Source organism: Abrus precatorius, unplaced genomic scaffold (assembly GCF_003935025.1).
Source record: "Abrus precatorius isolate BTA unplaced genomic scaffold, Abrus_2018 Scaffold10, whole genome shotgun sequence".
In the NCBI taxonomy this organism is placed as follows: domain Eukaryota; kingdom Viridiplantae; phylum Streptophyta; class Magnoliopsida; order Fabales; family Fabaceae; genus Abrus; species Abrus precatorius.
In genome coordinates, this window is record NW_020874292.1 from 17,539,093 (window position 1) to 17,565,906 (window position 26,814).

The following is a 26,814-nucleotide window of genomic DNA, read 5'->3' on the forward strand; positions in this document are numbered from 1 at the left end:
TACGCATGGACGACCAAGCTTCTCTTTTGTTTTACTTTTCAGCAGTTGCACCATTCAAGACATAACCAGACCCTTCTTAGAAGATAAAGTCTTGTTTAAACAATTTAACTATCAACATCGGATCGTTTAACACGACTCTCATCTCAGTCATGGAATCCTAAAATAAAAATGCTAGAAAAAAAGATAACACATAAATTGTTAGTCTGCAGGGAACAGAGAAAAGAAAAATGCATCCCCACAATTCTAAATCTTATGTCTCAAATATTATATCCATCGTGTTGCTGAATTTGAAGCAAAGTTAAGATCCACTGTAGTGAAAAACTGGAAGCAAAATAGTTGTTATTTCTAATGCTATTTCCCGGTGGATCAATCAGATATACTTAGATCTCCGTTACTATGTGGGTCCTATACCTACTGGTATTCATAAAGCCCTCTGAATCAGACTTTCTCCTTCACCACTGCCACGTGCTTACAACCTCATGCTTTGTTGATTCACGATAACATGTCAATTTGCCTTCAAAACCTCACCCTATTAGTCAGAGACCACATCGTCTATTTTAAATTGCTCCCCTATATCTATCCCCTATATAGATTTTAAACAGGTTTCTTTTCATCTTCCATCAATCCTCTAGAGCAGTTTTCGAACTGAATAACCCATGTACGTATGCTAGTCCTTTTTGGGATAAGATTCTTATCCATTTAGCAAGAAATTGGATGTTCGCAAAGGGTATATTCTCCTTACATGCCTACTTTCTAGGGTTTAGAAACGAGACTTCATCAATGCTTTGGATTCGTCCTTCCATGGCTTTCACTTTAATCCTGCAAATTTCTCAAAGGGTATATTTTTATTAACTCATTTATTAGAAATGGAATCAGCCCTTCCGCCCCGGAGGGAGATGACTTTCTCTCTTTAAAAATTATTCAAAATTAAAAATTGAAAACAATAAATAAAATTGAGATGTGAATTGCGGAAATAGTGAGTAATTTCTATTGAAATCAGTTTATACGTTTCAGCCACCGACTCAAAAAAGCTACCCATTAAATAAAACATAGCAAAGATATATTGGTGGGTGGGGTAGGGAACCGAAACTCATGTTTCGCGCGGACAAATAGCCACTAGCCAACGCTGTTCTTCAATTCAAACACATGCTCAATTTCCATTACAGCGTAACAAATTCCAAAATCGCAAACCCAATTAGTGAGTGGTAAACTTCACAATGAATAACAACAAAAAAAAAAAATCTTCAAGCTCACTAACTCTGAATAAATGTGCTTGGGACTGGTCTAGGCACTGTTGCACGTCGTCCGCACACGAGAAGGCTCTGTCAAACAAAACTTTCGGACCAAGCCATTATCGAATTTCAAAACGTAATCTGGTCAAATCCACAGCATTTCAAATTAACATAAAACAACAAACACCCAAAAAAATAAAAATGCTCGTGGAGTGCAAATTTACATCCCAACCCAAAAATCTGGCAACCCCGCCACCGGAGAATTCAAAACATGCTAAAAATAATGGAATCCTAACAAGAAACACAAATTTTAGGATACAACAATGGTGCAAGGGAAGATAATGACAAAAGAACACGATGACATTTACCATCCATGAACACACACGCATGCAAGTGACAAATTAGTAAGACTCCATATTTTTGGGAACAAATTATGGCGGTCTTATTAATTCCATATTTCTGTGTCTTATAGCCTGCAATGTTGCAATTGCAACGCTGACACAGGCACGGGTCCATGTTGCTGAACCATCGATCGCCATTCACCAGGTTCACTCACTCCTTTGCAAGAACCAAATCTCACTGCCAACACGTGACGCCAAAGTAACGCACTCCCATTGAACTCATTTATACACAAGCGCATAAAACATTTAACTCGCTCAAGATAACGCCGAAACTTCCCTCTCTTTCTCTATCTCCTAGCCCTACTCTGTCGTCACCCTTTCCTACTTTTCCTCCCTAAAAAAATTTCCCCTATTGGATTTTCCTTCATTTTTTTCTATCTTTAAATACTATTTCATTGCAATTTATCTGGGAATTTATTTTTTTCCATACAAAAGTATTTTTTTAATACTTCTCTTCAGAGCGCTCCTCAGTTCGCCGAAAACAGATCCCTCTTTTCTTCTCTGCTTCATTCGACTCGTTGATCGAAACTTCCCGACATTATCGTAATTCAATTCCTTCTTTCTCTACGAACACTTCTTGCTTCCTTGCTCCGGATTTCAACTTGCGTCCCGGTTTCGCTCTTCCCCCTGTTGCTCTGTTTTGCGGAAGAATTCTATTCCTTTCAGAATTAGGGTTTATGTTCTGTCTCCGGTTTCGATTCTCGGGAGTGAAATTTACAACCCCGAATATTTGATCGTGCCTTCTTTCGATAATGATAATCAAGCGGAGCCTGAAATCCGAAATGCCGAGTCTGAAACGGCGCAGACTCGGCGACTCGCCGAGCGAGGGCGACGAGTCCGCGGCGGAGCGGAAGAAGAAGAAAAGAAAGACGAATGGTTATTGCTACCCTTTGAATCTCTTCGCCGGGGTAATTCCCGCTAGTTTTTCCGGCTTACTTGGCGCCGGCGCGGCTTCGGAGAAGAGCTGCAAAGTGGAGCCGAACTCCAAGGGCGACGAAGACAGAGGTGACAAGAAGAACGGTTCGCGGCCGGCGCTGGTGCGAACGTCGCGGGGGCGGGTTCAGGCGCTGCCGTCGCGGTTCAATGATTCGATAATTGAGGATTGGAGAAAGGATAGCAACAAAATTGCTACCGGCTATGATGATGAGGAGGTTGAGAGTGTGAAGAAATTGCCACAGAGAAAAGGGAAGAGCAATATCGGTCACAAGGGTCGGGGGTATTCTGCATTGTGTGAGGAGGTGCTGCATAAGAATTTTGATGCCAGAAAGGGGTTTGTGGAGTTGAGGGGCAATGAGGGTGTTTTGGAGACGAAGAAGAAGGATGGGTTGTATGGACCAGAAGACTTTTATGCTGGGGATATAGTGTGGGCCAAGGCAAGGAAGAAGGAGCCCTTTTGGCCTGCCATTGTCATTGATCCTATGTGTCAGGCACCTGAGCTTGTTTTGAAGTCCTGTATACCTGATGCTGCTTGTGTCATGTTTCTTGGCCACTCTGGGAGTGAAAATCATAGGGTATTATTATTTATTTGCTGTTTTCCTTTGAACTTCTTTTCTCATGGTTTTAAATTGCGGTTCGCAACCAGAAATGGGGCTTATAATGTCGTCATTTTGGAAGCTCCGCATCTAGATTGCAATTATGTCCTGTAGTTTTCTACAATTTCAGTTATTGTAATGCAGTTTCAACCGCAATTTAAAAGCTTGAGCTTGATGTTTAGCAATCTGGATGTTTAAAGTTAATGACGTTTGTTTTGTGATACTGGGCAGGACTATGCATGGGTCAAGTATGGGATGATTTTTCCATTCATTGATCATGTAGACAGGTGCACAGTTGCTGGTTGTCTTTCTGTTTATGTTGTCTAGGATTATAGTTCTTACTTTTCTTTCCTGAAGAATTTGTGCTTTCAGCTTACTATGAGTTATATTACTTGAATTAGGTTTCAGGGACAGTCTGAATTGAGTTGCTGTAATCCTGCTGAGTTTCAAGCGGCAATAGAGGAGGCATTTTTGGCAGATCAGGGCTTTACAGAGAAGTTGATAACAGATATTAACACTGCAGCTGGTAACGCTGGTTGCGGTAATTTGATTCCGAAAGGCTTTCAGGAGGTCACTGGTTCAAACCAAAATGCAGCATGTCGCTTTCTGAATCAGGTAAACAATAATTCAGCTAATATATTTGTTTCATCATTTGGAGATCTGCATGGCTATTAATGTACTCATGTGTCATGTTTAGAAGATAATTAAGGAAAGTTGATAATTTTGAACTTAAATTCACTTCTGAAATTTCACTGCGGCACTTTCTTTCCTGATTGGTAGGCCTGATACTGACTTATAGATTTGACATACTGATTTATTTTACTTTGCTGTTGTAATTATTGTTATGCCATTGTCCATACTCCATACTACTCTAAAATGCAGAAGTGAGGACGCCAACTGACATTTGGACAAGTTAAACTAATTGTTTATTGGTTTGGATTCCATGTGTAGAATTTATTTGATAAGAAGAAAGACATGCGACCTTGTGAAGTATGCGGATTGGAGCTTCCTTTCAAAATGTCAAAGAAAACGAAAGATTTGATTCCTGGCAGTGAATTCCTATGTAAAACATGTGCTAGGGTTTGTGCAAATTGCCTACAGTTTATACTTAAGTCTGTTGTGGAAACATAACTGAATTACTCTATTTCTTTAAAAATTTATATTTTGTTGTCTTTGAAATCGATTTCCCTTTGGACAGTTACCGAAATCAAAATATTATTGTGGCATATGCAAGAAAATTTGGAATCATTCGGATAGCGGAAGTTGGGTGAGTTAGTTTGATCCTGTCAGCTACTTAAGGTTATGTTGTTTTCATGTCAACTTTTATTTTTTTAGTATTGATTTTGTTTCCCCTTTTGGGTTATTCTCTTTGAATTAGGCTTGCTGCGATGGATGTAAAGTATGGGTGCATGCAGAATGCGACAAAATTTACGGCAAACTTTTCAAGGTTTATCCATTACTCTTGCATCTAAATGTTATCCCTTCTCCACATTCAAAGCTCAGTAAAGACATTTTGTTTTCTTCTGATTGAGATATTTTTTTTTTGAAGACTCTGGGAGGCACTGATTATTTCTGCCCTACATGCAAAGTGAAGTTTGATTTTGAGTTATCCGATTCAGAAAAATCACAGTCAAAAGTGAAGTAAGTTATGCGGTTCTTTTTCTCTGTGCCTATTTGTAGCTTAACTTAGTAAGTTCTTTGTAATTTTAGGATTCAAGTTCATATACCAATTTATCATATTTTTATTAGATTTCTTAAAACTGTCGTTTTTATTCTTGGGATTATTATTACTGACTATAGTGTTGATATAGATTGAATGAAAGCAGGGGGAAACTATTGCTTCCGAACAAGGTCACTGTTCTCTGCAATGGTGTGGAAGGCATATATTTTCCAAGCCTTCACTTGTAAGCATGAACTCCTTCAGAAGTATTTTATATAATTTTTTGTACCTATCATCATTGCTCTCTAGTAACTATAGTTATTTATTACTTACCAGTTATCACCATTTATATTTAAAATGGTGTAGCAAGTTGAATAGATTAATACTTTTTCTAGATTGGTAATTAAAACATCCAATCACTTGCCTGTCTTACGCTGATTATTTTTTTCTTAATAAGGAGGGAGAAGGTGACATTAGTTCTTTATGAGGCTTTTCTATTTAACAGAAAAAAAAAATACTGACGAGAAATTTAATAACATCGGTGCTTAAGTTCTTTTGCTTAAGTTCCCTGTGATTAGCAGCCTGATGGCTAACTGAAAAGCTATGCTGAAAGAATATTTTATCTTGCTCTAGTGGAAGGAATCCTAATTTTCATTAATTTGAATACTGGCCAAGTTTCCACCCACACTCATGCCAAACAATATGTTTAAGTATACAAGTCAAATTCCATATCAACTTAAATGGATTATTAGTTAGACATGTTTAGCTTTGATTCCCAATTTTATTTTATTTTTTTATATGCTTTTCTTCAATTCTAATTCATGAAAATTCCGCATTCAGAATATGAAATTTAGGACCCTGACTCCAATAAATGAAAATTGATGATGACAGTTTGCAGTTTTACACATGATCTTGTGTATGTTCTGATGGGACTCAAACCCGCAATAAAGGCCTCTTGGATGCTAGTCCGATGATGCCTACTGTTTGGCGGGTTTATTCCCATAAGAAGAAAGCCAATAATCAGTAACAAGGGCTTAATAGGAAGTTAGTTGGGATTTTGAATAAGATAAGCTTGGGATAGTTTGTTAGAAGAGATAAGGATTAGATTAGTTTAGCTATTCTTTATTTAAGCAGTCAGTTTTGGTTATTAGGGGATGGCTTTGGAATAAGAGAAGGGAGAATTTCATTCTCTGGGAGGAGCTGTCGCTCTGGGGGATTCTTGTAATCCCTTCTTCAAATAATTAATAAAAGTTCTTTTTCTTCTTTAATTCTTCCTGAATTCTGTCTCTGAATCCTAACATGTTCCATGAATGTGAGCTTGTAGGAAATATTAGTGGCTTTTGTTGTCTGGGCTTTTTTGTGTTGATCTGATGGGGGTAAAGTAAAATTTGAGAGATGCCTAAATAATTAAACACTGCCATGTTTTAAATTTACTGATATTTGATGTTAGTTTTTAATGGGACATGGTGATCATGTCTAAATAATCTGTTTCTTCTTTTTGGTTGTGATATGGAGGAAATGATTTTTTTTTATTGTTGGTCATGTTTTCCTTTAGAGTTTTGTGCAAGTGTGGTTTTTGCGAGAATAGGAAACAAGCACTTGGCGAATGGGAACACCACACTGGTTCCAAATATAGAAATTGGAGAACAAGTATTCGGGTGAAAGCATCCATGTTATCACTGGAAAAATGGGTTCGTATATCACTATATTATTTATTTTGGTGCATATTACTCCTTACTCCTTATTTGTTTGCCGTGAAAATATGCTACTTATTTATGTGGTTACACTCTTATAATGACTATTGTAGTGTCCAAACCATCCTCTTTCTAGACTTGTAATTTAGTCAAGACGTTTGATGTTCTTGTATACATTTATTATATTCTACTTTACCAATTAGTATTGTTAATTGAAATTTTTTACATATTAAATTTTATAATATCACTGTTCATCAACATTCATATATTATTTTTATTATAAAGTCTTCAGTGTCAAAATGCCTATGATACTGGCCTATTAAGAATATGTAGGAACTTATAATATTAGTCTCTTATGATTAGCATAAGGGACGCTTAAAAGAAAGATTCATGTTGCAGATTTATTGGGGGAAAGGCCTTTATTGTAAGAAACTAATCCAATTCTTTTTGACATCTCAGATGCTACAATTGGCTGAGTTTCATGCTAATGCTGTAGCTTCTGTGAAACCTAAAAGGCCTTCCTTGAAAGAAAAGAAGCAGAAGTTGCTTACTCTTTTGCAAGGTACCTTTCAACTCCTTCCTATTATGTTCAACTTTACAATGTGGTAAGTTTTCTAGATGAATTTCTGAATGATAATGGTACTGCTATTTTCTCTGACAGAGAGGTATGAACCAGTTTGTGCTAAGTGGACTACAGAACGATGTGCTGTATGTAGATGGGTTGAAGATTGGGACTACAACAAAATCATCATTTGCAACCGGTAAGCATCTTCAGTTATTTATAGGGATTAAAATGCGTAGGTCTAAAAATTTTGTATCAGATAAATGTTTGGACGATTAACAATGGATTTAATTTATGTCAATATCTTGAAATGATATTATGGAAAAGGTACCACCAGCATTTTTGTCAAATGTATTTTCGTCAAATGCATTTGACAATAATATGCACCCTTTCTTATGTTGTTCTTATTCTATGTACGGCAGTCTGTCATTTTGCTTTGCCTAAACATTTTTGCAGCCTTTCCATCATCACTTATCAGTTAGAACAATGAAACAGTTTGTTTATAAAACCTTTATTTTCTTCTGCAAGCTTTAACTATCAAGCAAGGCTTTCTCGTTTCCTTTTTTTTTTTGCACTTAATGATGAATTGCATTGCAATTAATATAGGAATGCATTATATATTTTATAGATGTCAAATAGCCGTTCATCAAGAATGCTATGGAGCAAGAAATGTTCGAGACTTTACGTCATGGGTTTGTAAAGCTTGTGAAACGCCTGAGATCAAGCGGGAGTGTTGTCTTTGTCCAGTAAAAGGTGTGTCTTCCATAATATTTGAGATGTATTCTATATAAATTATCCTTTTACTTGTTTGATGATGCTATAGAGTCATAGACTCACCATCGCCTTGTGAATTATATTTTGCACAATTTCCCCACTCAATTTTCTAAACCTTGTATATGCATATAATTCAGTTTTATTTTTCTTCCCCTCTTTTGACTATTATGTTTATGATACTAGCAAGCAACTTTGGTAAATTTATTTTTCACTTATCTTTACTTTGTTATAACGTCTATAGTCTTATCCTCTGAAATATGATTGGACCTCTCAGGTGGTGCTCTAAAGCCAACTGATGTTGACACATTATGGGTTCATGTCACTTGTGCTTGGTTTCGACCTGAAGTATCTTTTGCTAGTGATGAGAAGATGGAGCCTGCTTTGGGTGTTTTGAGTATTCCGTCAAATTCCTTTGTGAAGGTGGGATATTGGTTACCACCTTTCTTACTCTGTTTCAAAATGTACTTAATATCGTTTTCTTTTTAAGGAAAAGCATAGTACATCACTATATCTTTATGGTGTATTTAACATTTGATTTCAAATAAAAAATAAGATTTTTACACAGCTAAATAGTATTAATCACTGATTGGTGTAATTTATTCTTTCCATATTTTATGCCACATTACAGAATTCATTCGTACCACGTTATAAAGATTATCAGTATCTATCTGATTTAATTATTTCTCTCAACAAATCTAGTATCTTGAATGATATAGATGTCTCTTAGTCTGGTCGTAACTTATATATGCCAATGCAATCTAAAGCCTGCATTAATTGAATTCCAGATTTGTGTTATTTGCAAGCAAATTCATGGTTCGTGCACACAATGTTGCAAGTGTTCCACTTATTTCCATGCCATGTGTGCATCTCGGGCTGGTTATCGCATGGAGGTGAGGATTCACTCGGGTTAACTTGGTTCCTACTTCATGTCATATTCATTTTATTATCCTGATTTATGCAATGTGATTTTAGTTTTTATCATAGAATTTGATGACTGATTGCAGTTAGTCACCATTAGATTTTTGCCTTGCTTTTCTTGTTTGAACTTTTAATTTAATTAAAATGCTTAATTTCAAGCAGAGCATTGCCAATAGTCAACATTAAAATATACTTCATTATCTTGAATATTATTCTGTATCATGGCTTACTTTAAGTTGACAAGTTGCATTTTTTCTTATGGACAATTTATGATCCATGAAATGGTTTTTAACTTTTGTCCCCTGTAAATGCAGTTGCATTGTATGGAGAAGAATGGTAAACAGACAACAAAAATGGTTTCTTATTGTGCTTACCACAGGTATAGGATCCTAAATTGCATGATTTTACTTTTATTCCTTTCTACTGGTTCTTTTACCGCAGTAGCTTTTGTCAAACACTGTTTTTAAAATTGCACATAGAAAATGGGCTTATTTGAAATTCATTATTTCATTTTTTCATCTTAATCATGTCTATATTTTTTTGCAGAGCTCCCAATCCAGATACTGTTTTGATTATGCAAACCCCTCTTGGAGTCATTTCAACCAAAAGCCTTCTCCAAAATAAGAAGAAAGCTGGGTCAAGGTTAATTTCAGCTAACAGAATAAAGGTTGAAGACACTTCTCCTGCAGATAACACTGGACATGAGCCATTCTCTGCTGCTAGGTGTCGTATCTTTCAAAGAACAAATCATGCAAAAAAGGTAGCTCAGATTTTTGTTTTGTTTTTTCTTGGTAAATGTTCGGCTTAATCAAAATAACATTCTCCAATTTCTATTTTACATTGTTTATTCTATTTATGTTTTAGTTTTGTTTACATTACTCTTTAAGGCTAATTTTAAGAAAACAAAAGTAGAAAGTTTTTATTAAGAAAAAAGAAATAATGGAGTTCCATATTTCCAATACAATTAATGCTTTCTTTCCTAGCGAAAACCTTTCTTCCATAGTTTTCTTATAGGCTGATGTTAAAAAATCACTTGTATTTCCAGTGAAAGTGCTTTTGTGATTAAATGTTTGTGATATTGTTACCCAATGTCAATCAACGTTACCTATATATAATGCATTTTGTTAACAACTAATGTTACCTTGCCAAATGTGCTTGCTGGCTATTGCATGGATGCAGACTCACTTGTATGTGATGCAATGGTGAAAGTCATGCGTACTGCTTTTTATTTTGATTCCTCTACTTCTATATTTACTACCGAGACCTTGTTTGGACCACTGTCTGTCGTTTTGCATCTTTATCAGTTGATGAAAAATAAAATCTCTTTTTATCTTTTCTACTTGGTAGAGAACAGCAGATGAAGCCATTGCTCATCACGTAAGGGGTCACTACAATCATCCTTTAGATGCAATACGGAGTTTAAGTGCACACAGAGTAAATCCTTTATCTTCTCCAAATTAAATGGGATTTTCCTATTCGTAGTTTTAGCTTGAATGTGTGATTTAAACATGTCCAGGCCCCACCATCCACCACCACCCCATTTCACTCTTTGCTCATCCCTTTCCCTCAAACAGGTGGTAGAAGAGCCCCAGGCATTTTCTTCTTTCAGAGAACGCCTTTATCATTTACAGGTAAATCCCCTCTTTCTTAAGTGTTTTATTGGTTCCGATGATCAATTTTCTGATTGTCTTGCATGATTTCAGAGAACTGAAAATGAACGAGTTTGCTTTGGTAGATCAGGCATACATGGATGGGGCCTCTTTGCACGTCGAAATATTCAAGAAGGAGAAATGGTATAAATTATAAAGATTACACATGATATCTTGGCCTATTTGAGAATTTGGAAGTCTTTTGGACATAATTTATTGTCTCGTGTTCTGCATGAATTTGAGATGTAGAAATGCTGCAAAGCCTGACAAAGTTTAATTTCCATTTCTTTTGCTTTGTATATTTTCTTTTATAGGGTTGGTTTTGTCTTAAGAATATACCCTTTTGTGTTGATTTCTGGTTTAGATGTTGACAAAATTAATTCTCTTTTACATCTATTTTGGCATGAAATATGATTTTAATATTTGCCGAAGCATAAAATCTATGTTCAATGATCATCCATTGTGTTTCATTTCCATGTAAATCAGAATACAGCCTTTATTGTAATAATAATGAGTACGATTTATAACCAAACAGGTTCTAGAATATCGGGGTGAACAAGTGAGGCGCAGCATTGCAGATCTAAGGGAGGCACAATATAGATTGGAAGGGAAAGACTGCTATGTGAGCCTTTTGCCCCACCCGTGTTGTTCCTTTTGTTTGACCACTAGATTTAAATACCAAAACATTATTGGACTTCTCTTTATGTTAGGTTTTCTCTGCTCTTCTTAATTGTTTGTATCTTATCACATTAAATTGTCCTGGTTTCTTTATTTTTGCAGCTTTTCAAGATAAGTGAAGAAGTGGTTGTAGATGCCACTGATAAAGGAAACATAGCGCGGCTAATTAACCATTCTGTAAGTCAACCAAGCTCACTGGATAACACACTGCACAGTTTTCTTGGTTGGAACTTGAGATTGCTCCCTTCAAAAATTCAGAGAGCAATCTTAAAAGCAGGAGATACATTTTCCTCCAGTAGGAGCCAAACATTGCTGATATTCATTTTTGTGCATTATTGCTTCCCTTGTTCGGTTGTTACCTCATTACTGGTTATTTGTCGTGATATCTGACCAGTTTCTTTGTTCATGTTTACACAGTGTATGCCAAATTGCTATGCAAGGATCATGAGTGTGGGTGATGATGAGAGCCGGATTGCTCTCATTGCTAAGACTGATGTACCTGCTGGCGATGAGCTAACGTATATCCCCGTTTGTATTTCTCACTTGTGCTGCATATGTTCATGTGTGCATGTGCATTTCAGCATGCTAGAAATACTAGCAATACACAAACATATTATGCAACACACTATAATCCATATTGGTCTCACTAGATGACGTGGGTCTCAATGTCCAACTCTCCGTTTTGATGGAACCCACGTAAATTTTAACCAATACCAGAGAGTTATTAGAATTATGTTACTAGCTCTTCTCTTTTCTTTTATTAAATTCCTTTTTAAACTTATGTTGATTGTAACTGGCAGGTATGACTATTTGTTTGATCCTGATGAACCTGATGAATTTAAAGTCCCTTGTTTATGTAACGCTCCGAATTGCCGGAAATTCATGAATTAGGATTTATTCAGATCGTGATGACAAGTATTGTTTCTCCGCAAGGAAGTACTAACCCATCCCCTCATCAGCGGGAACCTCACAGTTAAACCCAAGCTGTAATTTTAGTCAAAGTATATGAAAAAGTATAGGAAAAAGAAAATTGTGGCATAGATTTGTCTTTTACCCCTCTAGTGGTTTCTTATAGTTTCGCTTTCCTTTGACATTCATCAAGGCTTAATAAAAGCTATAGATTTAGCAGTTTTTTGGCTCTTTTGTAAATGTGGCAGAAAATATTACTTTATTTTCTTAATTTAATGTTAAACCAATTCTTGCTGCCTTGCTTTTGCGAGCTTCGCTTATGTTGTCCTTTACTCATCTATTTATGCCGGGAAAGTTAGCTCTGTATAAATAGGGATTAATTGCTGGGCGTATCAAAGTTAGACTCTTTAAGACTCCGATTGTTGGTAATAACAACAAAAGGATAACTTTTTTATACTATCTTATTTTTACTGTTTATCTAACTAATAATTTATGATATGCTTGGATAAAAATAAATAGATAACATAATATTATCTAATTTGAGATTTTAGTATGCATTAATCGTAGAATAAGATTATCAGATTAAAAGATGTATATTCTTATCCTATCCTATTTTATCTAACTTTTACATTCTATTATGTTTACTAAATAAGTTACAAAATTATCATTTTATCTTTATTTCCGAGTGCAAGAAACCCATCAAGATTTGCACATCAATTTAGCCCAACTTTGCAGGGAAGGTTCTACCATCCATTTTTTTATTTCCCTGTTGGATGACGATGGAGATTTGATATGGGAGCAATTCAAAATGGAGTTGATGGAGCAGTACGGAAGTATACGAGATGGAGATATTTACGAACAAGTATCGGCGCTACAATGGAAGGGAAGTGTTGATGAGTATACACACGAGTTTGAGCGGCTTACAGCACAGGTGAAGAAGATATTGCCCAATAACCAGTTTCACCAGTTGCAAGAAGAAATCTGCAATCATATTTGTAGTCCCTAGGCATTGGGTCCCATTCCACGTTCTCAGTTGATGAATTTAGCTCGAGCGATGGAAAAAGGTCTTGAGAAAGGGCACATAATGTTGGAGATGTTTTGAACCAACACAGGTTCAAGTTTTTTTTCAAGCCCAACAAGAAAAAGAAGTGGTGAGGAGAAAGGTTGAGTCCATGTCAAAAATGGGAAGGAGACTACGATTAAGGAGAGTGTAATAAAGGAGGGCCCTACAGGCTAAGGCCCAACATAATACAGGACAAGAAGAAGAAATTTTAAATGTTGTACATTAAAATTTCTTGTTTGTAATTTAAACAAGGAATTTTGTTGAACTAAAAAGAACAAAAATTTGAAATGACACATAAACACGCAAAAATTCTTTTTATCTTCTCCAAAATTGAACCATTATGTCTGATCTACTATTAGAAAATCTATACTAAAATTTCACCAACACTTCATCTACGATCCCTAATTCCTCCTCTTCCGATCTCATTCGCAATTCCATTGTCTATTCAACTCAAAATCACGGATTTGTTCAGTTCATTGCTCGGTAATAACTACACATACGTTAAAGGGCGAAATATGGCTTGACATATTTATTAAGATTTCACTGAAAAATCACTTTAAATAAATTTCATTTTTTCGATATAACATATTTCAGAGAAATAATTATTGTTCCATTATTAGATCATATATCTCTCATACTAATGATGCCGTTAAATCAAAATGCAGAGTCTTTTTATCTTTAATGTAATGAAAAGTTGGGATAAGGGGTTCTTTTAATAAGCTTGTGGATAAGTACTTCTAAGGGAAAAAAATAATTAAATTCTTTTCATGAGTTAAAATTAATTAATATTTCTCTATTTTTTTAGAAATTAATGTTATTTAATTTTTCTAAAATTTAAAGAGATAATTTATTTTTAATTTATGGAATAAATTTTATTTAATTTTTATATTATTTTTCTTCTCTTATCATGACTTATCCTTAATGTTAGAAATAAATTAAGTATGCACCGCAAGTTTTTATTGGACCAAATCTTACCTTATCACAAAGCTATTCAATTTCATTGGCCTGGTAAAAGGTAGCAGTAAAATAGGTACTGATTGTGAAAAAAATTCAAATTGATAAAGGCTGCAAACAAATCACATGGTGTAATTTCTGTTTTCTTCATGATTAAGAAACATTTAGTATTATTATATTATAGATTGTAGCTTATAAAAGGCAACTCCAGTACATGGCAAAATATTAAGTGTTTGTTCCAAAAATCCATTGATTGAAATTCATATTCTCTTCCTTTTAATTTTGTGTGCACAAATTTTAGTATTATTATGTTTTCTTGACAACAAATTGGTATCAGAGCTAGTTAGATCCAATATTGGTTTTGTGAGTTTGTAAGAGAGTTTGTGTCAAAAGGTTTGAGTGTGTAAGGAACAAGAGAGTCCCCACTTTATCAAAAAGTTTAGAATCTATTTGAGAGAGAAAGATAGGCACAAACTACAATATTGTTTAGTCTGGTCCCAAATTAGATGGGAAACTATATTACAATTATTGGGCATTGTTGATGTCCACCCATTTGAAAGCTCACAATATTTGAAGCTTTATTGAACCAGGCTTACAACAAGGAGCTAAGGATGCAGTCCAAAGAAAGGACCACTTGGCGCTATCACAAATTCACCAAGGTGTAGATTATTCAATTTTTGGCAAAATAGCAAATGCCAAAACAGCCAAAGAAGCGTGAGACATTTTGAAGCTGTCATACAAAGGAGTAGAGAAAGCTCAGAAATCCAAACTGCAATCCATGCGTCAAGAATACGAAAGATATGAGATGTCCAATTCAGAAACTGTGGAACAATATTTTTCACAGGTAACAGACTTGTCGATAAGACGAGGGTGTATGGAGAAGACATCCCTAAGAGCGAGGTGGTGGAGAAAATTTTACGCATCATGCCAATAAAGTTCGATCATGTGGTGACTACAATAATTAAGTCCCATGACACTGACACCATGACAGTTGCAGAGTTGCAAGGTAGCATTGAAAGCCATGTGAGCAGATTTTTGGAGAAAACAGAAAAGGTAAATAAAGAAGCTTTGAAGAGACAGGTGAATTTTACCAACGTAGCAGAATCCAACCAAAGTGAAGATAGTAGAGGTCGTGAAGGTGGAAATATAAATTTTAGAAGTAGAGGACGTGGTATCTTCAGAGGAAGAGGTTGTTGTAATTTTAATCAACAATGGAGAGACAACAATTTCAGGACATCTAATAAAAGGAGAGGTGAACACAATTTCAGATCTGCCAACCGTGGAAGAAGAGGCTTCAACCACCAAGAGAGGACAAACTTTAACTACTACTACTGTAGAAAGTTTGGACAAAAAGCTGCAGATTGTAGATACAAACAAAAAGCAGATATAGCAGAAAATTAATATCAATATGCTGGTGAGAGTTCTGATAATCCCCAAACTTTACTTCTAGCAGCAAATAATTTTGCAGGTAATGGAAATATCTGGTACTTAGATACAAACTGCAGCAACCACATGTGTGGGAAAAAGGAGTTATTTTCTTTACTAGATGAAACGGTAAAATCTACCTAAAATTCAAAAATAATTCAAATATTCCTATTTTGGGAAAAGGCCAAATTGCTATCAAATTAAAGGATGGTTCTCAAAATTTCATCTCTGATGTCTTTTGTGCCCCTGGTCTTCATCACAATTTGTTGAGCATGGGACAATTATCAGAGAAAGGCTACAACATGAAGATTAGTGATGGCTACTGTACGTTGATTGATAAAAATGAGAGATTCATTGCCAAGGTAAAAATGACTTTTAATCGCCTATTTCCTTTGAAGTTTCAACATAATAAAATTCCTTGCCTGAGTTCCATTATACAAAATGTTGACTGGTTATGGCACATGCGCTTTGGACATTATCACTTTTCTAGATTAAATTTTTTATCTAGAAAAGAATATGTATCTGGTTTGCCTGTTATAAATATTCCTGAAGGTATATGTGAGACATGTGAAATTGGAAAGAAATACAGAGAATCCTTTCCAACTAGAAAGTCCTGGAGAGCAAGAAAGCTATTGGAAATTGTCCATTCAGATTTATGCATGGTTGAGACACCAACTCATGGCGGTAGCAGGTATTTTATTACTTTTATTGATAACTTTAGCAAAAAAGCTTGGGTGTATTTTTGAAATAGAAATCAAAAGCTTGTGATGCCTTTAAGGCATTTGTGGAGAAACAAAGTGGCTGTAGAATTAAAGCATTAAGGACAGATAGAGGCCAAGAATATCTCGCTTGTGCAGATCTCTTTGATCAACATAGAATTCAGCATCAATTGACAACCAGATACACTCCCCAACAAAATGGAGTAGCAGAAAGAAAGAACAGGACAATCATGGACATGGTAAGATGCATGTTGAAGGCAAAACAACCGCCTAGAGAATTTTGGGCAGAAGCAGTTTCTACTGTTGTGTATTTTGAACAGATGTCCAACAAAGAGTGTTTGTGATAAAACACCAGAAGAAGCTTGGAGTGGAAGGAAGCCCTCAATCCAGCATCTCAAAGTTTTTGGGTGTATAGCATATGCCCATGTACCAGATCAACTCAGAAAGAAGCTCAATGACAAAGGAGAGAAGTGCACCTTCATTGGTTACAGCACCAACTCAAAGGCGTACAAGCTTTGCAATCCAATGACAAAGAAAGTAATTATCAGCAAAGATGTGTGACCTTTGATGAAGAAGGAATATGAGATTGGTCTTCCAAAGCCCAAAAGGATACTACAATAATTCCAGAAAATTATGAAGAGGAGAACGAACATGTAGGTCCAACACCTGATGAGACAGAAACATCAAGCAGACCACAAAGGCATCGGAGACCACCAGCCAGATTGGAGGATTATGTTGTGGGTAATGACAATGACCCATCTGATGAAGAAATTATCAATTTTTCCTTATTTGTAGATTGTGAGCCTGTAACATTTGAAGAAGCTTCAAATAATCAACATTGGATAAAAGCAATAGATGAAGAAATCCATGCCATTGAGAAGAATCAAACATGGGAGCTGACAGACTTACCAACAAACAAAAGGCCAATTGGAGTAAAGTGGGTATACAAAATTAAGTACAAACCCAGTGTAGAAATTGACTACTTCAAAGTGAGGTTATTAGCAAAAAGATACAAACAAAAGCTAGGTATTGATTATTTTGAGGTATTTGTTCCTGTGGTGAGATTAGATACAATTCGTATGCTTATCTCTCTATCAGCTTAAAATAATTGGAAAATTCATCAAATGGATGTTAAGTCTGCTTTTCTGAATGACACTTTGGAAGAAGTATATGTTGAGCAGCCTGCAGGATATGAAGTTGAAGGAAAAGAATATAAAGTCTACAAATTGAAGAAGGCATTGTATGGCTTGAAGCAGGCACCCAGGGTATGGTATAAGAAGATTGATTCTTACTTTGTGCAGAATGGTTTTCAGAGATGCCCGTTTGAACATACTATATATATCAAATCTGTTGACCCTGATAATATTCTTATTGTGTGCTATTATGTTGATGATCTGACTTTCATTGGCAATAATCCAAAGATGATTGCAAAATTCAGGGAGGCCATGGTTAAAAGTTTTGAGATGATAGATTTGGGCCTAATGTCATATTTTCTTATCATTGAGGTTGTTAGCAGAATGATGGAATTTTCATTTCTCAAAAGAAATATACTACAGACATTTTGAAAAAATTCAAGATGGAGAACTCAAAGTCAATCTCAACACCTGTTGAAGAGAAGTTGAAGCTGAAAAAGGATAGTGATGAAAGAAGAATTAATTCAACATATTACAAAAGCTTGATTGGAAACCTCAGATATTTGACTACTACTAGACCAGATATTGTCTTTAGAGTAGGACTGCTGAGCAGATTCATGGAAGAGCCACGTGTGTGTCATTTGCAAGGAGCCAAAAGAATTATGAGATATATCAAAGGTACTCTAACAGAGGGAATTTTTATGCTAAAAATAATAATGTGAAACTTGTTGGGTATACAAATAGTGATTAGGCAGGAGATGTAGAAACAAGGAAGAGCACGTTAGGATATACATTTCATCTTGACAGCGGTGCAATATCGTGGTCCTCAAAGAAACAACCTATTGTCACTCTTTCAACAGCCGAAGCAGAATACATGGCAGCAGCTAGTTGTGCAACCCAGACAATGTGGTTGAGAAGAATGCTTGAAGTGATGCATCAGAAGCAAGATACTCCTATAGTGATATTTTGTGATAATAAGTCAGCAATTGTATTATGCAAAAATCTAGTATTTCATGGACGATCCAAGCACATTGATATTCAGTTTCATAAAATCTGAGAACTGGTAGCTAAGAAAGAAGTAGTGATCAAATATTGTCCAACTAAAGAACAAGTTGCAGATATTTTTACAAAACCACTGAAAGCTAAGCTATTTTACAAGTTGAAGAAGATACTCGAAATGATTAAATTACACACTTGATATAAGGGAGGCAATGTCAAAAATAAATCAAGTATGCACCACAAGTTTTTATTGGACCAAATCTTAATTTATCACAAAGCTATTCAATTTCATTGGCCTGGTAAAAGGCGGCAGTGAAATAGGCACTGATTGTGAAAAAATTCAAATTGAAAAAGGCTGCAAACAAATCACATGGTGCACTTTCCACTTTCTTCATGATTAAGAAACATTTACTATTATTAATTATAGATTGTAGCCTATAAAAGGCAACTCTAGTACACAGTAAAATATTAAGTGTTGGTCCATGTTTAGTTTGTTGGGTTACTAATTTGTCAACAAATGTAATTATGTTTTAAATACTTGTATTCAATTTGCATCGAATTAAATGATGTAAACGTGAAAGTTTATGTAAAGACTTGAATGCTGTATATGAAGGCTGTTCAGAAGGCAAGTGTACCCATCGAGAAGTAATAAAGGGTTATTAAATTAAGTTCCCGAAATATCGTCCCACAAAGATTGTTTTCCAATTACTAAGAATTTTCTAATTCAATTATTTAAGCTTCAAAGATACGAGATTAATTAAAAACAAGAATTTATAAAATCAATTATAAAACTAAGAGCAAGAAATACAATGCACATCTTGGTTAAACTTATCGGAGAGGAACCTAGGGCATATGGGTTTTCTCATTCAATCCTTTATGTTATTTTTCTATTTAACTCTAAATCCGATTTTCTTGTGATTACCAATCATTCATACAAATATTATTAATACCCAATGGTCATGCAATATTAATATTCTTTTCTCTAAATTAACATCCTCAATGGTCATGCAAGACATCAATTTAAGAAAGCTTAAGGAACCTATGAACTTGTTAATTTAATAATGATTAGAAGAGAAAGATTGGTTTGGTCCACCTAATCTTTTGTCTTGTTTTACCCTATAGATCTATTAATTAACCAAGGTACGGTCGCCTGACGATATAATTAATTAGGATTAAGAAAGAAGCGCAATAGGATAAAATCTAATCACATAACAGAAATCAAATTAAGATTTAAACATCAAAATCCCATAAATTCATAAACAATAGTTCCCATAGCCCTAGCTATGGACTTAGTTACTCATGCTAAAGAAAAGAACTAAAACATTCATGAATAAAGCCATAAAGAAAAGAAATAGAAAAACTAGAGTGTGATGAGTTCCCAGTCTTCAAGTACGATCGCTTGAAACTCCAAGTCTCGCCAAGCATGTGCCAAGGATTCCGTGCAAGAGAGACGAGATGAAAGATGTATTCCAGAGCAAAAGCCAAGATGTAAAAACTGTGTGTAAAAGATATCTTCAATGGTGCATCAGGTCTTCCTTTAATAGGATTTGAAAACCCTAAAAACTCTTCATTATTGGGCTTTCTGCAGATAAGCACGGCCATACAAGGCCTTAAGCACGACCGTGCATGGGCTTGAAGCACCACGTGCTTGTTTAAAGGGGCTGGGCATGCTGACTGCTGCAAAGCTCTAATCTTCTATCAATTTAGGCCCAAAATGTGCCCAAAATATACTTGCGGCCTCTTTATACAAAACTGCACAATTAACAAATAAATTAGTGTAAAACTCAAATAAAATAAAGATCAAATATGAATATATGGGTTATAAAAGAGGGCCTAATTACAGACTTATCAAAGGCCCATGAGGGTCGTTATTTGTTCATTTAAATATTGGAGTTCTATTTTTAAAAAAAATTATACTCTTTTACTAATATACATATACTAGTGCCATATAAATTAAATAAATGAATTAAGAAAGATAAGTGGAAATGTTATTGACTCTTTATAAAATGGGGTCGTGACAAGTAATAAAATTGTTTTCATGTAAAGAAAGGAAATGCTTAAGTCATTATAGGAAAAAAGGGTCTTAGCGGCAATTTTTTTTCCTTTTGTGGCGATTCAAATCGCCATAATTTGACACTCGCGACATTTACCAACCGCCGCTATATACAGTTTTGAGACATCGGCAGTTTAAAAACTGCTATAAAATACAATTAAGAATAAAATGACAAAAATATTGCAGCAATGGTAAAATTGCCGTAAAAAATGACAATAATAATTAAAAACTATTGCAACAATTTTAAAATTGTCACACAAAAAATGATGGTAACAATTAAAATTTATTAAAATCGCCATAAAAATAGAGGATAATAAGAAAAAATATTTGTAAAACTGCTGCAAAAAAAATCAAGATAGTAAGAAAATATTATTGCAGCAGTTATAAAATTGCCGCCAAATACAGAAAATGAAACTCGTTAATAAAACTAACTACAATTTATAATCACCGCCAACATTCACTTTAGAAAAAAATTCATACTAGCAGTGACATTTATAACAGTCGTAATAACAAAAAGAATATAACAACAGTTTCAAACTACCGTAAAATGTCAATTACGCTCTCTTTTTTACATTTATATTTTGAATTGAATTAGTGATTGAAATATTAAAATGTGAATATTAAATATTAAAATATTCATATAAAAAAAATAAAACATAATATTTAGATAAAATTTCACGGTCATTCTAAATTAAAAAAATCCACAAAAATCTTACAAACAAAAAATTTGGGTGCCATAATCCTAGGTTACAAACAAAAAAATCTCTCAAACAAACTAAGTGTTGAATGGTGAAGGGTGCTATGAGTTATGACTAGCTAAAGAAAAGGGTCTGGTTGGCATCGGCGATTCCTTGTCTCTAATATGAAGTTGTAGGAAAAAGTTACAATATTAGATTTTACACTATACCAACAAAACAAATATTCTATACTAATATAAAGCTGTAAGAAAACTTCACAATCCACACAAGAGCTATGTCATCAATAACCTTGAAACAAATGAGAGAAAATAAAAATAATTACCCCGTTCTCTTCGGTATTAGGAAAATTCAATGGTACTACACCACCCATATAGTGCGTGATGAAGTAATTGACTTTTGAGCCTGCAGCACTAAAACCGTTGCTTCTATTTGTTGAATGTTAGCATATTCAGAGGTATGATAGGATGAGGATGCCATCCCTTCGCAATATCTTGGGGCAGAAGTCAACACTTGAGATGGGCACACCCACGCCTATACCTCTAACATGACCCATGTGTTCTTTTCCAAATACCTTAGTAAAAGTATCATTATGCGAAGTATGTTGGGAAGAAGTCCCTTCACTTTCAAGCATGACTAATTAATCCTATTTATAAAAAAATACTTTTAATAATCATGCACAACTTACATAGTAAAATTGAAACAATAATAATACACATCATTATATTACATGAGACACTATGAAATGGAAACAACAATATTTTAAATTTCTACAATCCTATAAATATGTTCATGATATTACCATCAAGCTCCCAAGCCTTAAGTCACAAGACATAAAAGATCACTTAGGTAGCTATTGAATTCAAACTCAACTTAAAATGTAAGCCAATTATTTACCTCAAACGTCAACAAAACTTTTACTACTTAAAAATCTTTTGGTAAGCTTTGGTAACTAATGCAACAAGGCAAAGACCATCCATAAGCAGGAAATTAAAGTATCACCTAGTGTCAATATATCCTACAAAAGCTCACAACTACAGAAGCATCTTCCAAACATTGTATATTTTTAGCATGTATTTAGATTGAAGTTCAAAAGACAGTTTTAACTTATGAAGTTTCATTAAAAGAGGACAATCTAACCACTTGATCTTAGAATGATAGTGATCTTGCTACTGCTTGTTATTGAGACTCCAACTAATCAAAGTTAAAATTGTACACCTGCAATGTTCAGATAAAATTGATTCAATAAATAAATAAATTCCTAGACTTTGATTTGCTAGTCTAAGCCACCTATCATGTCATAGGTAGAATTAGAAACTTTCTCAACTTTCATCAAATTAACCAATGGATCAACTTTGCTTGGTAGAATTAAATGAAGAACATAACTGTCATTGCAGAGGGCAACTCTAGTTGATGGAGTAATCTTTTTTAGAATAAAATTGTAACACCTTAAATTTAATTCCAATTAAATAATAATTTCGCAAATCGGATAACCAATTTTTTTTTTCATAAAAGATTTCAAAATAAGTGAAGGGTTACAAATTAATATCAAATAACTACTACAAAACTAGTTCAATTACAACATTTTCAAAATAAATTCTATGTTTTATAGCAATCTATCCGTCCCTTCACTGAGTCTGGTGCTGATCATCTTGATTCCCTGAAAAATAAATGTAAGGGTGAGTACTCTACACTACCCAGAAGCACATAGTCAGCATAGAGTCTCACCTCCAGCACATTACCAATACATTAAGCAAATACAATCACAGACAACATTTCATATTCACAAGCCCCAACACACAAACTCGTGCATACGCACAATAGTCACACTCACTATAGTACTGTGATCACAGATTTACACCATGAATAGTCATCGGTTACCCCCGCCTCACAGATACCACGTGGTCAGTCACGGGTCGCTCAGCAAAGATAGCGGTCAGAGATCTAGTCAGAAAGAGAGTGTGTGGCCCGTGGTGCATCCGTTCCGCAGTTGGTGTCACCACCACTCCCTCTTGCCCAAGGTATTTCTACCGTCCTCATCTCTCACATCCCTAGTGTATCGCTGAACCATTCACAGTATATTACAACAGTGCTAACATACCCATTCACACATGCAATAATCATGCTTACACACGGCACACAGCTCACAATTATCGTTCATATTACACTGCCCTTGGGCCCACATTTTCACAATATTCATTCTATCACACAACATTTACATACAATCCACATCTATCAATTTCGAATCAACATACATCATGTTCACATATCACAGCACATGGCCCACATTACATTTCTCAGCAATTTCCTACTCATTAACTCAATCACAACACAATATTCGGCAAAACAACAACAATTCATGCACAAAAGAGTAGGATAGAGTCTCCCTTACCTTGGATTGAAGACCCACATGCTAAATCCACCAAGAAGTGTTTCCTCTCACAAATTTCATCCTAAACACATGGAGAAACTCCATGAGTACCCATAGAAACCACGAAAACAGAGAAAAGAGATGAAAAATTGAAACCCTAACCGTTAAAACTTACCTCCAAGCGTTCTCCACATGGATTCAATCTTCAATCAAGCTTCCGAACGGCTTTAGAGGCAATTTAATCAGTAGAAAAGGGTTTGGGAATGAGATGATCAAAGGGAATTAGAAGGGAGAGGGAGAAATAACTCTCCCTGGACCCTAACCCCTTTTAAATCTTTTTTTAGTCGCGACACTCTCGCTACAGCAAAAAAACTAGAGAAAACTGTACTTTGATTTTTGCAGAATCTCGCTACAGCGAGACCCTCTCGCTACAGCAAGACTGCACCCAGAAATGCACCCTAAACTGTTGCTCTGCTGCTACAGCGAGAAGACGACAATTCTGGTCCTTACTCTCAGGATCCCCTCGCTACAGTGAGAACAACCCAGTATCACGCTCTGCACTTAGGCACTTAGCCTATTTCAGCCCAACCAATCATACATACACATATATACACACATCCATGTACTTAATATACATAAAACATCATTTTCAAATAAATCAACACACATATAATAATAATAATTATTATTATTAATATTACCAAAATTTGGGGCGTTACAACAACATCCCATAATCATACAAAAATAACACTCAAGGACAGAAAGTGTTTGCTGACAAGCACATCACAATGCAAACTTTTACAGGCACAAGTATTGTTGATTAACCCATCAACAATATAGATATAAAGAAAAAATATGAATCACCAAAACAGTCAATGAAATGAAGCAATACATGACTTGTTTAGGAAAAATTAAGACTAAAAATGGAAAAATTAAGAAAACAAAAGAAATCACAATGTATCATCCTCCTATTCTTTGAAAATGAGAGAACAATTGAATATTAAATTGGTTAGGCTCTTAAATGTGTTGTTTATAACAATAAGAACCCAATAACATCAATAATGAAGCTTTATTAGATTGGAGTCTTAAAAGAACAATCAATAAATTGCTAAGCAACAAAGAATGTAGCGCAAATAAAAAAAAAAAAGGAAAACAACAGAGAAAGTGAAAGAATTAGCAATTACCTACCTATGTAGTGTCTTTCGTCAGAGGCCTTGACATGGCGGCTACAGAGGTAAGGGAACTGTGACTGTGGAGAATACTCGCAGTTTAGGGATTAGAACTGCGGTAGTGATGGAAAGAAGAGGAAACTCATTTTATCAAGAAAAAGAAAAAATTTAAATCCTATGAGCTTCAATTCCGAGAGAGGAAGAAGAGCAAGACCTCTAATGTCATGAATACTAGTGGTAATGACAGACAGAGGAAAAATAAGAAGAACTTGATGGGATTGGTCGTTTCAATAGGACCTAAATGAAGGATTTGCAAAGGAGAAATAGGTTTAGGGAACAAATAGGTTTAGGAAAGAAATGGGTTCAGGTGAAGATGGGGTCATATCAATCGTCATCTTGCTCCTCTCAGCGGTACGAAGAAAATGGTTTTAGGGTGGGTTTCACAATACAATGGTTTTGGCGCAAGCAGAAATGAGTTTTCAGAGAAGAATAGGGTGAGTGGCGTGAAGGGAAAAGGGAGAACAGAAATTGCGTCAGTGAAGGATGGCAGTTCCCAAAATGCAGCGACGGCAGTTCGAAAAAAGGTGTGGAAAATTGGAAAAAAATGAAGGAGCGATGGCAGTTGGAAGAAACTGCCTCCAAGCCACTGTCGCCAAGCCTTTAAATTATTGTAGTGAGTTTTGTTCAATTTCAAAATAGGAAACTTGAAAAGAGACTTCTCCAACTGTGAAGAAGCATCATCTAGGTGATTAATGATTCTATACCCTCCTAAATTGATCATTTGATTAAGTAACTGTCCAAGAAGATTCCAATTAAATCTATTTCTATACTGAATGTGTTTTTGCCCTCTAATGTTTGTAATGGTTTACTTCGTTTAGAACCTCCTTGTTTTGTTCACGTTATGGAATGTCAAAATGGATCTTCTCAATCCCATTTTTTTTTTCTTCTGTATTTTCATCCATTTTGATAATGATAAGAGTATAAAGATGTCAAAATCCTTGCTTGAAACATTTATAAGGCAAGGAACACTAATGTAAGAAGAGTTCTTATCAAGCTTTTGAATGAGTCATTATCTTGAAATTTTAATTCTTGTGGAGACTCATGTTTTTCTCTCACTCAAATTTTTTGGAGGTGTTTAGGATATCTACCTATTGCTATTGAAGAAGTTAATGGTTGTTGTATCGTTGACAAGCATTCATCACTTGTTACTCAAGTTTTGGATTCTATGCACCAAATGGTCACAATCCAAGTTAGTAGAGGTTTCAAAAGTTAGGTGTTAAGTGCAGTTTATGCCAGCCCTACTCCTACAGCCAAAGATGGTTTATGGAATAGTTTTCAAAGTTTGAGAGCTTTAATTGTTCTACCTTGGCTGGTTGTTGATAATTTTTACAAGACTCTCTTGACCTCCAAAAGTAAGTGTTGTCAATATTTTAATACAAGAGCCTTATCATTTACTAGGATACAAGAATATTGTAATTTCATGGATGTGCACAACTTCCTTCACATGGTACTGCAATGCTTAAGGTTAATCTTTCATAGACAAAGTTGTTTGCATGAGTATTGGTACAAAATACAATAACTTTTAAAATTTAAAAGTTATACATTAAGCATATTGTTGTGTAAAATGTCTATAATAAAAGGATTTAACATATTCATATCACACATTTTACAACTAATGATTAATGATTTAATTAAAAAAATGTAAAAATATGAGAAAATTAAGAGAAAAGTAATAATTTATAAATTTACCAAAAAATTGTTATTTTTTTAGAAAATAAATGGTCTAGCTAGCTAGCACTTAAGGAATAATTAACTATACTTGAAACCTTATTTAATTTCATTGAAGTCATATTTACCTTGCATATATTACCAAAGTACATTCAATTTATATCGGTATTTAATACGCGCCATACCAAAGAACTACTCGTATTTATGTTAGGTATGTCCCACTCTCCATTGCTAATGAGTGATGGGTAGATTTTTTAGTTTCTAGCCTCCATGGATTTCATTTGGTTAAAAATATATGGCAATTAGTTTGGCAATCCTAACCCATCTGGTTTTTGTTATGATGGTTTGTTTTGTTATTAATGGGTCAATATTTACTTCAATTTTCTTTGTTGTATCTATAGGAAAGTGAATTGTATATTTCCATCTAATTATTGAGTACAGCTGATGGGTGTATATATATATATATATATACAAAAAAGATAATTAGGCAATTTAT

General features: G+C 34.8%; 1 protein-coding gene across 6 annotated transcripts; it reads left to right on the forward strand.

Annotated features, from left to right (window-relative positions):
• The first annotated feature begins 1,841 nt into the window (after window positions 1-1,841).
• Window positions 1,842-12,305, forward strand: LOC113863809 (histone-lysine N-methyltransferase ATX5-like). 6 transcript variants are annotated; one of them, XM_027497531.1, is made up of 23 exons: window positions 1,842-3,144; window positions 3,397-3,452; window positions 3,567-3,780; window positions 4,117-4,245; window positions 4,364-4,432; window positions 4,544-4,612; window positions 4,715-4,806; window positions 4,977-5,069; window positions 6,381-6,516; window positions 6,979-7,081; window positions 7,181-7,280; window positions 7,710-7,834; window positions 8,130-8,275; window positions 8,641-8,745; window positions 9,088-9,152; window positions 9,320-9,533; window positions 10,121-10,207; window positions 10,348-10,404; window positions 10,477-10,566; window positions 10,958-11,044; window positions 11,203-11,277; window positions 11,518-11,618; window positions 11,901-12,305. In XM_027497531.1, exons 1-23 carry the CDS (start codon window positions 2,386-2,388, stop codon window positions 11,989-11,991), a joined length of 3,063 nt encoding a protein of 1,020 aa, XP_027353332.1. In that variant the 5' UTR covers window positions 1,842-2,385; the 3' UTR covers window positions 11,992-12,305. The 6 variants fall into 6 exon arrangements, 3 of the variants coding, with proteins under 3 accessions (XP_027353332.1, XP_027353338.1, XP_027353347.1); XM_027497537.1 differs by having other exon boundaries at window positions 4,132-4,245; window positions 11,901-11,991; XM_027497546.1 differs by having other exon boundaries at window positions 11,518-11,628; window positions 11,901-11,976.
• The last annotated feature ends 14,509 nt before the right edge of the window (window positions 12,306-26,814 follow it).